At 38.3% G+C, this 12729-nt stretch overlaps 3 protein-coding genes across 5 annotated transcripts in view; 2 read left to right on the top strand and 1 right to left on the bottom strand.

Moving 5' to 3' along the window:
• arl6ip4 (ADP-ribosylation factor-like 6 interacting protein 4) overlaps positions 1–647 on the top strand; it is a 3707-nt gene extending 3060 nt beyond the window's left edge. Inside the window, exon 4 of the mRNA XM_016238973.1 lies at positions 632–647. Within this exon, the coding sequence (XP_016094459.1) occupies positions 632–647 (16 nt within the window). The remainder of the gene's footprint in view (positions 1–631) is intronic.
• A 281-nt stretch (positions 648–928) lies between these two features.
• LOC107556037 (N-lysine methyltransferase SETD8-A-like) lies at positions 929–8444 on the top strand. Of its 2 annotated transcripts, XM_016239023.1 has the most exons (8): positions 929–1017; positions 1151–1346; positions 1959–2109; positions 2268–2358; positions 2985–3044; positions 3128–3318; positions 3670–3830; positions 7954–8444. In XM_016239023.1, the coding sequence occupies exons 1-8, from the start codon at positions 1003–1005 to the stop codon at positions 7962–7964; spliced, it is 876 nt and encodes a 291-aa protein (XP_016094509.1). In that variant the 5' UTR covers positions 929–1002; the 3' UTR covers positions 7965–8444. The 2 variants fall into 2 exon arrangements, with proteins under 2 accessions (XP_016094509.1, XP_016094508.1); XM_016239022.1 differs by lacking the exon at positions 7954–8444 and having other exon boundaries at positions 3670–4474.
• LOC107556038 (RILP-like protein 2) lies at positions 5296–11257 on the bottom strand. Of its 2 annotated transcripts, none has more exons than XM_016239024.1 (4): positions 10861–11257; positions 8492–8643; positions 7899–8018; positions 5296–6543 (listed from the first exon to the last, which is right to left on the bottom strand). In XM_016239024.1, the coding sequence occupies exons 1-4, from the start codon at positions 11155–11157 to the stop codon at positions 6522–6524; spliced, it is 591 nt and encodes a 196-aa protein (XP_016094510.1). In that variant the 5' UTR covers positions 11158–11257; the 3' UTR covers positions 5296–6521. The 2 variants fall into 2 exon arrangements, with proteins under 2 accessions (XP_016094510.1, XP_016094511.1); XM_016239025.1 differs by having other exon boundaries at positions 8492–8640.
• Positions 11258–12729: the final 1472 nt, after the last annotated feature.

Genomic DNA, 12729 nt, shown 5'->3' with positions numbered 1-12729 from the left:
TTTTAAAGATCATTATTTTGTGTATTTGGTGTAACAGAATATGTTGACATGCTTTAATGTTCAAAAAACACATTATTTTTCAAATACTGTACATTATTGTAGGTCCTCTATGCCCCGCCTCTCTCAAACGCTTCGTTTTCTACAAAGTCCCTCCTTCCGACAAGCACAGTTTGCACTGATTGGCCAGCTGACCCAGTGCATTGTGATTGGCCGAACACCACAAGCACTCGTCAGAAATGTAACGCGCCTTACCATAATCGCAGCTTGAGTTTTCAACGTAAATATCAAGACAGTTAATAATGTCATTAGTTTTACCATCAGTTCAAGCCGGAAAGGGCAACAGAGTCACGTGACAGACACAATGATGATGCAGGACACAAGCCGTGGCTAAGACAGCTGACGGGTTATGATTTCTGACAGACAGTTCACTCTCCTGTGATGTGACCCTGTTCCCCTCACACACACTCACACACACACACACACACACTCACACACACACACACTCTCACACACACTCTCTCACACACACACACACTGTAAACCATGGCTTCACGGGGCTTACTGCTTTATTTGGTTGCTCAGTAAATGTCCTATAGTCGCATTTTTAATGTTCCTTTTTATCAATATTCAGATTTCATCAAATTTAATGTCAATGCTATAATTGGATGATTAGGATATATTGTCACAGATGCTTATAAAAATGTTTCATAGTAATATTATTATTTGTAATTCATTAATACATTGACATTGAAAATTTTTTTTTTGTGAAGCAGTCTCTCTTTTTTCCTCTTTGAATACATATACAATTTATAAACAGTATTTTACGACATAACTGGGAAATAGCGAATATGTCATGTCGGAAGTACGTCACGCGTTCAGTAAACCAATCACAATCCGACTCTTCGAGAGCTTAGCCAATGAACGCTGCGAATGCTTTTTAAAAACCCAGGCAGCAGTTATTTATCTCGGCAGCATGCTGTAGTGTTTACTATCTGATCCAAGATGGGAAAAGGTAAAAGAACAAGCTTGCACCTTTGCGTTTCACTCACAGACGTGCATCCGTTTGGCGAACTTGTTTAGTTGCTGGGGGAAAAATATATATGATTGAGGTTTAGTTTCAAAATGTTGCATTGAGAAGTAAGCATTGTTCAAGTCCTCTTCCGCCAAACGAAGAACCGGAGACGGCAGGATAAACCAGAAAGCTGAAGAGGCCAAAGAGAACAAGCACGGAAAGCAGCCAACAATACAAAGCTGTCTGAATCTCAGCAAGCCGCTTCGGAATAAACATATAGAGGACAATTTAGCAACGGGTGGTTTCCCTGAAGACACGCGCAAACCCAGTGAAGGTATCGGTTTAGATCGTATTAAAGGGACAGTTCACCCAAAAATGAAAATTCTGTCATTTAATTTCTTGCCCTCATGTCGTTCCAAACCCGTAAGACCTTAGGAACACAAATTAAGATGCATTTGAACGTAAAATTACGCTTTGGTTTGAACGTAAACCACGTATCCGCGCGCGCGACAACAGCATACTCTGTTTACGTTCAGTGGATACTCTCCAAAATGGCGCTTAGGGTGAGGCGGAGGAGACGAAATGTTGAATAAAGTCGTGTTTTTGCGCACAAAGTATTCTTGCAGCTTTGTAAAATTACGGTTTAACCGCTGGTGTCACATGGATTATTTTACCGATCTCCTTGCAATGTTCCTGGGCCTTGATCGTGTACGGGCCCTTGCTGTCTACGGGAGGGTCGGAGAGCTCTCAGATTCCATCTTCATTTGTGTTCCGAAGGTGAACGGAGGTCTTACGGGTTTGGAAGGACACGAGGGCGAGTAATGACTGAATTTTCATTTTTGGGTGAACTGTCGCTTTAACGAAATACCCATTTGCCATTGTGTCTCACCCAAATACTTTTCTCCAAAGTTGGTTTTACTTATCGCTTTCTTCTTTCTTTGGTTAGTCAAGGATGCAGAGCTGAATACACCTAAAGGAGGGGACCCTGGCAAACGGAGCCCTATCTGTGGAGCCAGTGAGCAGACTGCTGCTGTGCCTCAGAAAGGGTCTGGGACAAGGACGCTAAGGATAAATGGTGAAAAGTCAACGGATAGGAAGTATGTCTACTTTTAAATGGCTAAGAAATTGTTGAACGTTTTAAGGGTTTATCATCTGATTAAGGGACATATTGTGGGTGTGTTTGCCGTTTTGGAATGAAAGAGAAGGTTTATGTGCATCCTTTTCACTGGTCTTAACTGTGTGTTTCTCATTTCAGATCGAAAGACAAACCGTCTGGACCCAATCGAAAGGTCACAGATTATTTTCCTGTTAGACGAAGTTGCAGGAAGAGCAAAGTTGAGTTGAAGGTTGGTAAACCCTTCCAGAATCTGATTTTTTTTTTTACTTTATGCATTTTGGCCGTTCATAAATCTCACGTTATTGGGGTCGCTTCAACCCGTGGAAACCGTGTTAAAGTAGCCCAGTTTGGCAACACTGGTGCAAAGGCGTGTAGTGTTTCTTTACAAAGAGACATCGCCATAATACAGCATTTTTAGTCGTTTTTGCAGAACTGGGATCATTTTGACAATGTTGTCATCTATATGCAAAACTATTCAAAAGCGCAAAGGAAATTATTCATTTTTTCTGTTTTTAGTACAATCGTTGTTGTGTAAACGAACCCTTAATGTGCATTAACTCCGCCCCTGCAATCTTTGATGGCCACACCTACATTTCAAAAACCGATAATTGATGCGTTGAACCAAGTCCCACTCTACCCTTTTTTATTTTTACATTATACTCGTATCACAATACAGAAGAAGTGCGTGCTGCTATTTGAGTTTTGTTGTGATTTTAAGTTAAAATGGGGCATTTCTATACCCCTTTTCTGATACCAATTTACATTTGATGAATCAATTTGAACATGCATTTACTTTACCATTGTCAAACGTTTATTAAATCCCAAGCTAAATGTGGAAGTGTTGTGTTAAAACAGTGTGAAAAGCAGCGGCACATTGATGATCTCCTCAAAAACAATGTTGAAGAGGGGCTCAAGGTAAGCTGTTTAAGCAATCGCTCTACATTTGAACTTTTAACCGTTCATGCTTTGGTTGAAGCTTCTGCTATTCTCAAAATCAGGTGAAAAGTATTGAAGGAAAAGGAAGAGGTGTTTTTGCAGACCGGGCGTTTCAGAAAGACCAGTTTGTAGTGGAGTATCATGGGGATTTGTTAGAGATTGCAGATGCAAAGGCAAGAGAAACTCAATATGCTGAAGACCCAACCACTGGCTGCTACATGTACTATTTCCGCCACTACGACAAAACCTACTGGTGAGTATTTTGGTGCGTTTTATCTTTTATAAAACTAACCGTCTCCTGTTGTGAAGATCTCACTTTGTGCATTGATATGCTTTAATGAAGTGAACTTTGCGATCTGTGTGAACTAGGGTTGCAAAGGGGTGGAAAATCTCAAAAAATCCCTGGAATATTCCAAAAAATCCTGGAAAGTTCCCAAAATTTCTGTAATGTTTCCAAAATTTGCTGGAAATGTTCCACCTTTTTGCAACCCTAGTATGAACCGAGCTGAACTCCTCAGTTGGGTCTGTTAAATCTACTTGGAATTGATAAGAGAGAAAATGATAAGAGAGACAGATAAAAATGGTATGTCTACTTTTTTTCTAGTGTGGATGCTACCAAAGAAACCAACCGTCTGGGCCGGCTGATCAACCACCATAAGACTGGCAACCTTCGGACCAAACTGCACGAGATAAATGGCACACCTCACCTCATCTTCCTTGCTTCCAGAGACATCGGAGTAGACGAGGAGCTGCTGTATGATTACGGTGACCGCAGTAAAGAAGCCGTCGCTGCTCATCCTTGGCTAAAGCACTAATTCACTCGGTTTAGTAGTTTTCTGCTGATAGAATCTAAAGGGAAGTGGTATAATGTTAACATGCAATGATGTGTTGAGTCGCCAAAGTAGTTCACCATTACAGATGGTACCATAAAATGAATGATCTTGTCTTTTGAAAGACGCACAGTAGCTGTAACTTATTGTTTTAAAGTGTTTTTTTACATCTTGGGTTGAGGCTGAATGATATGAACCTTTTGAGCTAATTGTTTAAACCGTTGTAAAAAGTTAATTTAATGAAAATGTGCTCACCCTCGTGTCATTCCAGACTTTTAGGACTCTTTTCTTCTGAAGAACAGAAGCTATTTTGAAGCATGTTTCAGCTGTTTTTGTTCACTCAGTGGAAAGGAGTAATTGGATAACAATATCTTGCACAAGAAAGATAAAGTATAAGTGTTTGGAATAACACGAGGGTGAGCAAGTGACCAGTTTCTTTATTTGGTTGAACTATTCATTTTAATAAGAGCTTGTTTAAGAACACGCGTCTGATTTTAAGGATGAGATTAATATTCAAATGGGTGTAGTTACTGTACATTTGTATATGCAAAAATAAGTGTTTAATCGTAAAACAATTATACCACATTTTTATGAAATTGTTGGTTTTGATTCCTTTGTCTTTAACCTTTGTTAAATTATATAAGGATTTGTAGCATTACAGAAGCACAATATAAACCATATGCCGATTTAAAATGAAGTGCAAAAAACTTAGCATAATGGTTGTTTTTAGACAGTTTCTTTTAATCACAAATACACTTATGATTGAAAAATAAATTAATCTTCAAAGCCTAACTTCCAAATGGTCTACCATTTTAAAAACTTGACTACTATTGTAATTCCAATCAGAAGAACATATGGCTAAGTGATACACTTGCTATTTATTTTTATATATATATATATATACATTGCAACTTATCATACAAAGAAACATGTGGTGTTAAGCACCACTGTAAAGTAGGAGATAAATACTAGAAAACTGGATTCTGTAAGCATGCTTATCATAGCAAATTAAAGGAACACTCCCCTATTTTTGAAAACAGGCTCATTTTCCGACTCCCCTAGAGTTAAACCGTTGAGTTTTACCGTTTTCGAATCCATTCAGCCGATCTCTGGGTCTGGCGGTAGCACGTTTAGCTGTAGCGTCAAGTTTTAAATAGGAAAAATATAGAAACTCTTTGGTCATTTTTGAGCGAGATGCTAACGGTCTAATCAGATTCAATGATCTATGCTAAGCTACAGCTAAAAGTGCTACCGCCAGACCCGGAGATCGGCTGAATGGATTCGAAAACGGTAAAACTCAACTGTTTAACTCTAGGGGAGTCGGAAAATGAGCCTGTTTTCAACAATAGTGGAGTGTTCCTTTAATATTACTGGTCATTATACTATTCTTTGAGCCATTATACTTAAAAAAATAAAATAATAATTGTGACAAGATTTCTATTGCATTTCAAACATAACATTACATAGGAAACATACAATACAAACAAATATGGGGGGAAAAACACACCAGATCAGAACTCGGACTCAAAAAAACTTTATATATACAGGATTCTTCACATGCCTAACAAGAAGTAATACAAGTCCTTATAAAAACAAAGAAATAATAGCTGGGTGAAAGTTGAAGATTTTTGATTTTCCGATCCAACAAGGAAAATGAAAGAGAACTTGTGTAAGAGGGCCAAATGTTTAACCATTTGAATAATTCAATCTCATGCATGTTATGTTATACAACTGCGTTAAATCCAGTTAACTCCATAATCTGTGTGTGAACAACAGGGCCCATGTACTCAGCGTTTCTTAATACCTGGTATTGCAGAAGAAAACTTGACTCGGCTGTCATAAAATTTGTCCAGGCTATCTACTTCATTACAGCTAATACTGCGAGCCAATAAAAGTGAATTTTTACCTTCATATGACCCACAATTTCCCACTTCACATAAGATTCAGTGCACTACACATGACCTCGTACAGCAGACTTTTTCGTGTTTTAGTTGTTATTGAAGTACCTCAATTTTAACCCTACAACTCCTAATGTAATGTAAAATTAAAACTAGAAAGTGCTAAATCATATGGACAGTTTTGTCCTAAAGCTTGTCAGCCGTTGCAACCGATACAGACTGAAGAGGTTTTCTAATTCAGTGAGCACTCAAATAAGATCTTAGAGCCTCATATGACATATATATATAAATCAATGCGTTTCAGCAGATTTAATTAGGTTTAGTACTGTCACCAAAATAGTACCTAAATGTGTCTTTGTGCTATTCATAAAATGACTGATATAAAATTGATTCTAGTAATGTCATATATTTCAGTAAAAGATACTGTGGTAATGGAAGAATGTTAATCTAGTATGCTTCAAATAGTCTGCAAATGTGTATTAGCTACTAGAGGTGTTTAGAGAGACATTTGCGTTTCTGACATCTAGTTGTTTGGCTTCACACACGACACCAGAGTTAAAAATGTACACAATTAAAAACACACTGAGTAGGAGGATTTCCAGCCACAAATGGGTCAGTATTGTTAAAAAATAATAATAGTGAGATCACTTCTTCCCATCTCTCCTCAGTCTGTTGGAAGGGGCTTTGCTTGTCTCAAATGTGTTTTAGCTTGTGCCAAATCCTGGCCACTATTTTTGTCGAAACGAGAATCTGAAAAAGAGAGAGAGGGCGCAGTTTGTCAGCAAGATGACGGCGACACAATGAGTCCAAAAATACGGTCGTGTGGCAAAGAGCTATACAAAATCTAAAACAGCATTCTTCTTTAGAGCAAGATGTTTGTAGGGAAAAAAGGCAGCGTGGCTTAATGCACAGATGTGGACATACGTTTACCGAGCAGCTGAGTCAGCTTTAATAAATCTCTGCCAATCACTAAAGAAATGTCATAAACATCTTCAACAAAGGTGCAAGCATTCACTGATGCTCAAGAAGGAAACATGATGCATAAAGAGATGGAGGTGAAAATTTCAAAAAGTTTACACTCTCTGGATAAGAATTTCAATTATTTTACTTTTTTTTTAATTATTATTATTATTATTCATGAAAATTCTGTGAACTTAGAATTTTGTGATGATTTTTAATGAATGACCAAAATGATGATGATAAGAACAGGGAACACAAAAAGAAAATGACATTTTCCATGGTCTTGTTTTGCTCGTATTTCTCAATGGTATCAAGTTTTGGTATCCTTGCCACAGCCATTTTTAGCTTGCTCACTGGACACTCAAAGACATTAGAGCACACTTCTTGTGAAGCTATTGACATTAAAACGCATATCTCTGTAAAGCTACTTTGAAACAATATTCATTTTATGATTTTGACAAATGTATAACTCAAGATAGAAGGGTAGACTCCAAACCTGCTTCACTTTCCCACTACTGCTAACATGAGTCTTCAATAAATGAATAAAGGAACAGAATTTCAACAAGACACGGCGGGTTTACAGGTACACACTCCTGCTTTACAATACTGGCATATGCATTCAATATAATGCAATATAAAAGTCACTTTTACACTACCTGTCGAAAGTTTGGAAGAAATAGCTGCTTCTGGTCGTGCGTATGTGGGGTAAAGCAGCAGAGCTTTTATTATGCCACAGTCGACCGCTTCCGCTGCTTCCGGTCCTGCGTATGTGGGGTAAAGCAGCGGGGCTTTTATTATGCCACAGTCAATTATGCGTGTGACTAGTTAAAATTGCTTATTTCTCTGGATTTAAACATTCTTCGAAACATTTGGGATAATGTAAGTACACAAGTCAGCAAAATATATAACACCGTTCTAGTGGTTTTTGGATATTTTAATTAAAAAATCGTACATATTGTGCTTTTAAATATGTAATTTCTAAATGTTATATTTGAACTGAAACTTAGTTGATTTAACGTTATTACAATTAAAACGGTACATCAGCCATTTCTTCTCCTACTTTCAGATGAATGAACACAAGTATAAGGACTGATGTGGAAATGCACAAAGCTCAAGCAAAGACAAAACTAGTTAAAAGCGCTCACAGTTTCTGAATGGTGCTCTTCTCTTTGTTCTCCTCTACAACACTGGACGGTGCAGCTTCTGACTGAGGAAGGGTCTCCAGGTTTACTTCCACCATCTTCTGCTCTGATCCCAGGACCCCACTGCAAGCACAGCAGATGCTAAATCTGACTGAGACCACACATATCAAATTCATTATTGCATGATGTCGTTTCACTCAGAATTGTTTTATTTGCTGTTGAGATTAGGCCAAACCAACACACAAGTCACACTTGTCAGTACTTCCCTGTAAATTATTTCTTGCTAGTTGACAGTAGTATTAAAGGGATAGCTCACCTAATAAATCCGAGCCATATACATAACATGTTTTCTTCTGCAGAACACACAGCAAGATATTTTGAAGAACACTGGACTCAATGGACACGGACGCAATTTTCTAAATATCTTCTTTTGTGTCCCACAGAAGAAAGATATAACAGGTTTAACAACGCGAGTAGACTTCCATGTTATTCACAATTTGCACACAACATGCTGTATAATGGAACAACACAGAAACACAGCCGTTTACAAATATATAGTAACTCTATAGTGACACCCTCTGCAACCCTGTTTTTACCTCTTGTAGAGCTGTAGCTCCTCTTGGGCCAGCAGCAGCTGGGCTTTGAGTTTGTTTCGCTCCTGCAGAACCTCCTTTAACTCTTGCATGGTGAATCGGGGTCGGTTTGGGTCTTTTAAGTCCACGACTAGTTTGTTTGGCCCAACGGTCTGTTATTAAACAATACAATTTGTATATACAAGTGTTTGCACAAACTGGAAATAGACTGTGACTTTAATCAAGAAACCTTTGCGGTCAAGTTTTTAAATAAGTAAAATATTCAGTTTCACTTGTTAAAAGGCTACAAGACCATTAACATGCATTAAGAAAATACATAGGGTCAATTTTGATTTGCGTGCCTACTTTAACTCTAGATGCCTTTTTGGGGTTCCCACTTTGAGTTCTGCTCATAAGCCATATACATAGTGTGGTAAAGGAATATATTGACAGCATTTGTGGCATAATGATTACCACTCATCCCTCCTTTTCTTTATGTATAAAAAACAAAATCTGGGTTACAGTGAGGTGTTTAGAATGGAAGTAAATAGGGCCCATCTTTAAACTACTCCGTTTCAATAGAAGACAGACGTCACAATAATAAACCCTAAAACGACTGCAAAAATTACGATTTAACCAGCTTTACAGCTCAAGTAATACAGACGTTTTAAAAGAACAATTATTGTAAGTGCTTCTAAGTTTCATATTTGTGCTTTTAAAGGAAATGTTCACCCCAAAATTGTTAACTGATGAACTGGAGTGCTGTGGATTATTGTGATGTTTTTATCAGCTGTTTGGACTCTCATTCTGACGGCACCCATTCACTGCAGGGCATCCATTGCGGAGCAAGTGATCCAAATCTGATGAAGAAACAAACTCATCTACATCTTGGATGGCCTGAGGAGTACATTTTAATTTTTGGGTGGACAATTCCTTTAAGTTCTCCCAAAAGACCCCCACTCGCTTTTGTGCCTCGTTATCACCTCCTTTTTTTAAGAAAGGGAAGGATGAGTCGAAATTATTTGTATGATAATCAACATTACGCTATAAATGCTGTCGACTGAGCTTAACTTGTATTGAACCGGAAATGTTCCTTTAAAGGGGTCATATGATGCTGCTAAAAAGAACATTATTTTGTGTATTTGGTGTAATGAAATGTGTTTATGCAGTTTAAGGTTCAAAAACACATTATTTTCCACATACTGTACATTATTGTTTCTCCTCTATGCCCCGCCTTTTTGAAACACGTCGATTTTTACAAAGCTCATCGGTCTGAAAAAGCGAGGTGTGCTCTGATTGGCCAGCTATCCAGTGCGTTGTGATTGGCCGAATACCTCAAGCGCATGACGGAAATGTTACGCCCCTTACAATACTGTTGATGGCGTGTCCCGGCCGGAGCGACGAGACAAAAACATGAAAACCCATTATAAACGAGGCATTTGTTGCATCCAGTGGGGACATAATTACTGATTATAATGACTTATACTGTCTTTTTACGTGTTGCGTTGCATCGTGCCGCGTAAACATAAAACCATGTCTGCATTTGTGATCGGAGAAATGACAAACAACAAGATCAACTCCAGGCATGACGAAGCGATATCGTCCTCTTTTGGAAGACCAAACAAAGTAGTTTCACTTTCACGACGAAAAACACAGCGGCCTAGCGTGAGAGGAAGCCCCGGCTTAGCGTGCGCTGAGGCCAGGATAGAGTGAGCGGAGGCGGCGGGGTCGAGAACAGCGCGGCCGGCGGATCTGACGAATGAGCGACAACCACATGTGACGACCCCCGCTGAACTCCGCTTCGTCCACGGTGAAAGCCGATCCGGCGATCCACAGCACTAAGTTGATGTACTCCCTCAGCGACCAGCACGGATCAGCTCCAGGCATGACGAAGCGGATATCGTCCTCTTTTGGAAGACCAAACAAAGTAGTTTCGCTTTCACAACGAAGCACACAGTGTCTTCACGAAATGGCGTCGGCGGCAGCAACAATACTACAGCGAGAATAAAAGTTACACCTTCTTTCTTTGCGTGAACATTTGGGCGGCGTTATGCAAATCTTCCCACATAGTGATGTAGATATGTGGGGGCGTGTTAGAACGAGCCGTTTTAGGTAGGAGTGGCTGACTCTTAACTTTTATAAAGAATATCTCTTTGGATTTGAGACTTTAGTCTTTGCAACTTTACAGATCTTCTTTATGCACCAAGAGCTTGTAACACTCCATCATATGACCCCTTTAAGAAAAGAAAGAGTCGAAATTATTTGTGTGATAATCAACATTACGCTATAAATGCTGTCGACTGAGCTTAACTTGTATTGAACCGGAGATATTCCTTTAAATAGAACCGAATGTGATGATGCACATACAGTGAACTCTACATGACCCCACTCACAGTGTTAACATCACCACTCGAACCTTCTGCTACAACTCTTTCCATTTCTCGCTTCATATTCTCCAGCTCCATCCTCAGCTCCTCCAGCGACAGGTTGTATTTGTTCACCATGGTCTCGAACATCTCCAACACACGGACGATTTTGAACTGTAAATCCGAGCACTCCCGGCTACCCGTGTTGACTTTTAATAAATCTCTGCCGATCACGTAAGAAATGTCATAAACATCTTCACAAGTCATTTCCAAAACGTCCTTATCGAAAGCCTGCATGGGTGAACTATCGTGTCGCCCCTCCATTCTGATCCAAGACGAACTATGCAATCACTGTAAAAAAACTCAAACGAGGAATCTTTCCAAGATATGGCGAGCTCCAGCTCACCGTCCCAATGCATTCACTAATTACTTCCTTGCTCGACTTTACTGCAACTTACTTCGAGCGTTTGAGTGAGGTGTGAACCAGCCAATGGCTGAGCCGCTGCATGAACAAATCAACAACAATTTTGTTAAAAATGTATCACACAAAGAGACCAAAAGAACCCACTGATAAGCGGCAACAAATAAATATCACAATATCATTTTTATTATCATACACTAGAGGAGATGAGAGTAGACTCTCGCTTGTAAACATGCTTTTGCTGCTAAATTATAATCTAGAGCTGACTGTAGCACGTGCGGGAAGATGTGCCATCCAATGTGTTCAGTGGCGAAGTAAATACATGTGTAAATACATTTGGGGTTTTTTAACAGCACAAAAGTGAAAATCGTGAAAATAGGATTCCTTGCACCATTACTGACCTGTTTATTTATTTATTTGCAGTCAGAGCTGGTAGTAACTGATTACAGGTAATCTGGATGGAGTAATCGGATTCCAAAAATACTTGTAATTAGATTAAATTATATTTTAAAATACTCTGAATCTTTTTTTTATTGATTACATGATTACATATTATTCACACAGTAGCACTAAATAATTCAGATTTTATTGATTCTCCCTAATGTGGCATTTAAAGTTTCCTTTCTATAATGTCCTACCGATTATACATTCAGAAAGTCTTCCAGTTTTGTGGATTTTCACACTAAGACCAGTCACTATTCAGGAGGCTATGCCACTGGATTTACAAAAAAATCATTTCAGGTTTAAGAAGAGTTTCAACGTTGCATCAACGACTAATAAACATATTAATTTTTATTTGAATTATCACTCAGTAGGTTATTTAACCGTGTATTACTTTGTCTTTGTAAGGCTTTTGTCTTTCAAACACATTAAAATGCACAAATTCACACTCTTATTTACATGTAATGCAGGGATTCCCAAACTTTTTTTGTCATCTGAACCTCATTCACCTAATATATGTACTTAAAGTACCCCTGAGATTTTAAAATAAATGTTATAGGCCTAATTAAGTATCGCATTTGCATTTTCACAGTTAATGGTCACATGACATGCAGGTAAACAAATAAATTACTTACATTTTTTTAGTAAGTGTTTTATTTTGATTGATGTTATTTTAATTTTTATGATTAAAGGGGTCATATGATGTTGCTAAAAAGAACATTATTTTGTGTGTTTGGTGTAATGCAATGTGTTTATGCGGTTTAAGGTTAAAAAAAAAACATTTTCCACATGCTGTACATTGTTTCTCCTCTATGCCCCGCCTTTCTGAAAATTTTTACAAAGCTCATCGGTGTTCACAGTTAATGGTCACATGACATGCAGGTAAACAAATAAATTACTTACATTTTTTTAGTAAGTGTTTTATTTTGATTGATGTTATTTTAATTTTTATGATTAAAGGGGTCATATGATGCTGCTAAAAAGAATATTATTTTGTGTGTTTGGTGTAATGCAATGTGTTTATGCGGTTTAAG

This window comes from Sinocyclocheilus grahami, unplaced genomic scaffold (genome assembly GCF_001515645.1).
Source record: "Sinocyclocheilus grahami isolate Dianchi unplaced genomic scaffold, SAMN03320097.WGS_v1.1 scaffold553.1, whole genome shotgun sequence".
Lineage (NCBI taxonomy): Eukaryota > Metazoa > Chordata > Actinopteri > Cypriniformes > Cyprinidae > Sinocyclocheilus > Sinocyclocheilus grahami.
This window is presented reverse-complemented; position numbering and strand designations above follow the sequence as displayed.

Coding starts and splice junctions, on each gene's coding strand:
- LOC107556038 (XM_016239024.1), bottom strand. CDS start 11,157: ATGGAGGGGCGACACGATAGTTCACCCATGCAGGCTTTCGATAAGGAC. Junction 8,019..8,491: donor GAGCTACAGCTCTACAAGAG/GTAAAAACAGGG, acceptor CTGTGCTTGCAG/TGGGGTCCTGGGATCAGAGC. Junction 6,544..7,898: donor AAGAGCACCATTCAGAAACT/GTGAGCGCTTTT, acceptor TCTCTTTTTCAG/ATTCTCGTTTCGACAAAAAT.
- LOC107556037 (XM_016239022.1), top strand. Junction 2,359..2,984: donor AGAGCAAAGTTGAGTTGAAG/GTTGGTAAACCC, acceptor GTGTTAAAACAG/TGTGAAAAGCAGCGGCACAT. Junction 3,319..3,669: donor CACTACGACAAAACCTACTG/GTGAGTATTTTG, acceptor CTTTTTTTCTAG/TGTGGATGCTACCAAAGAAA.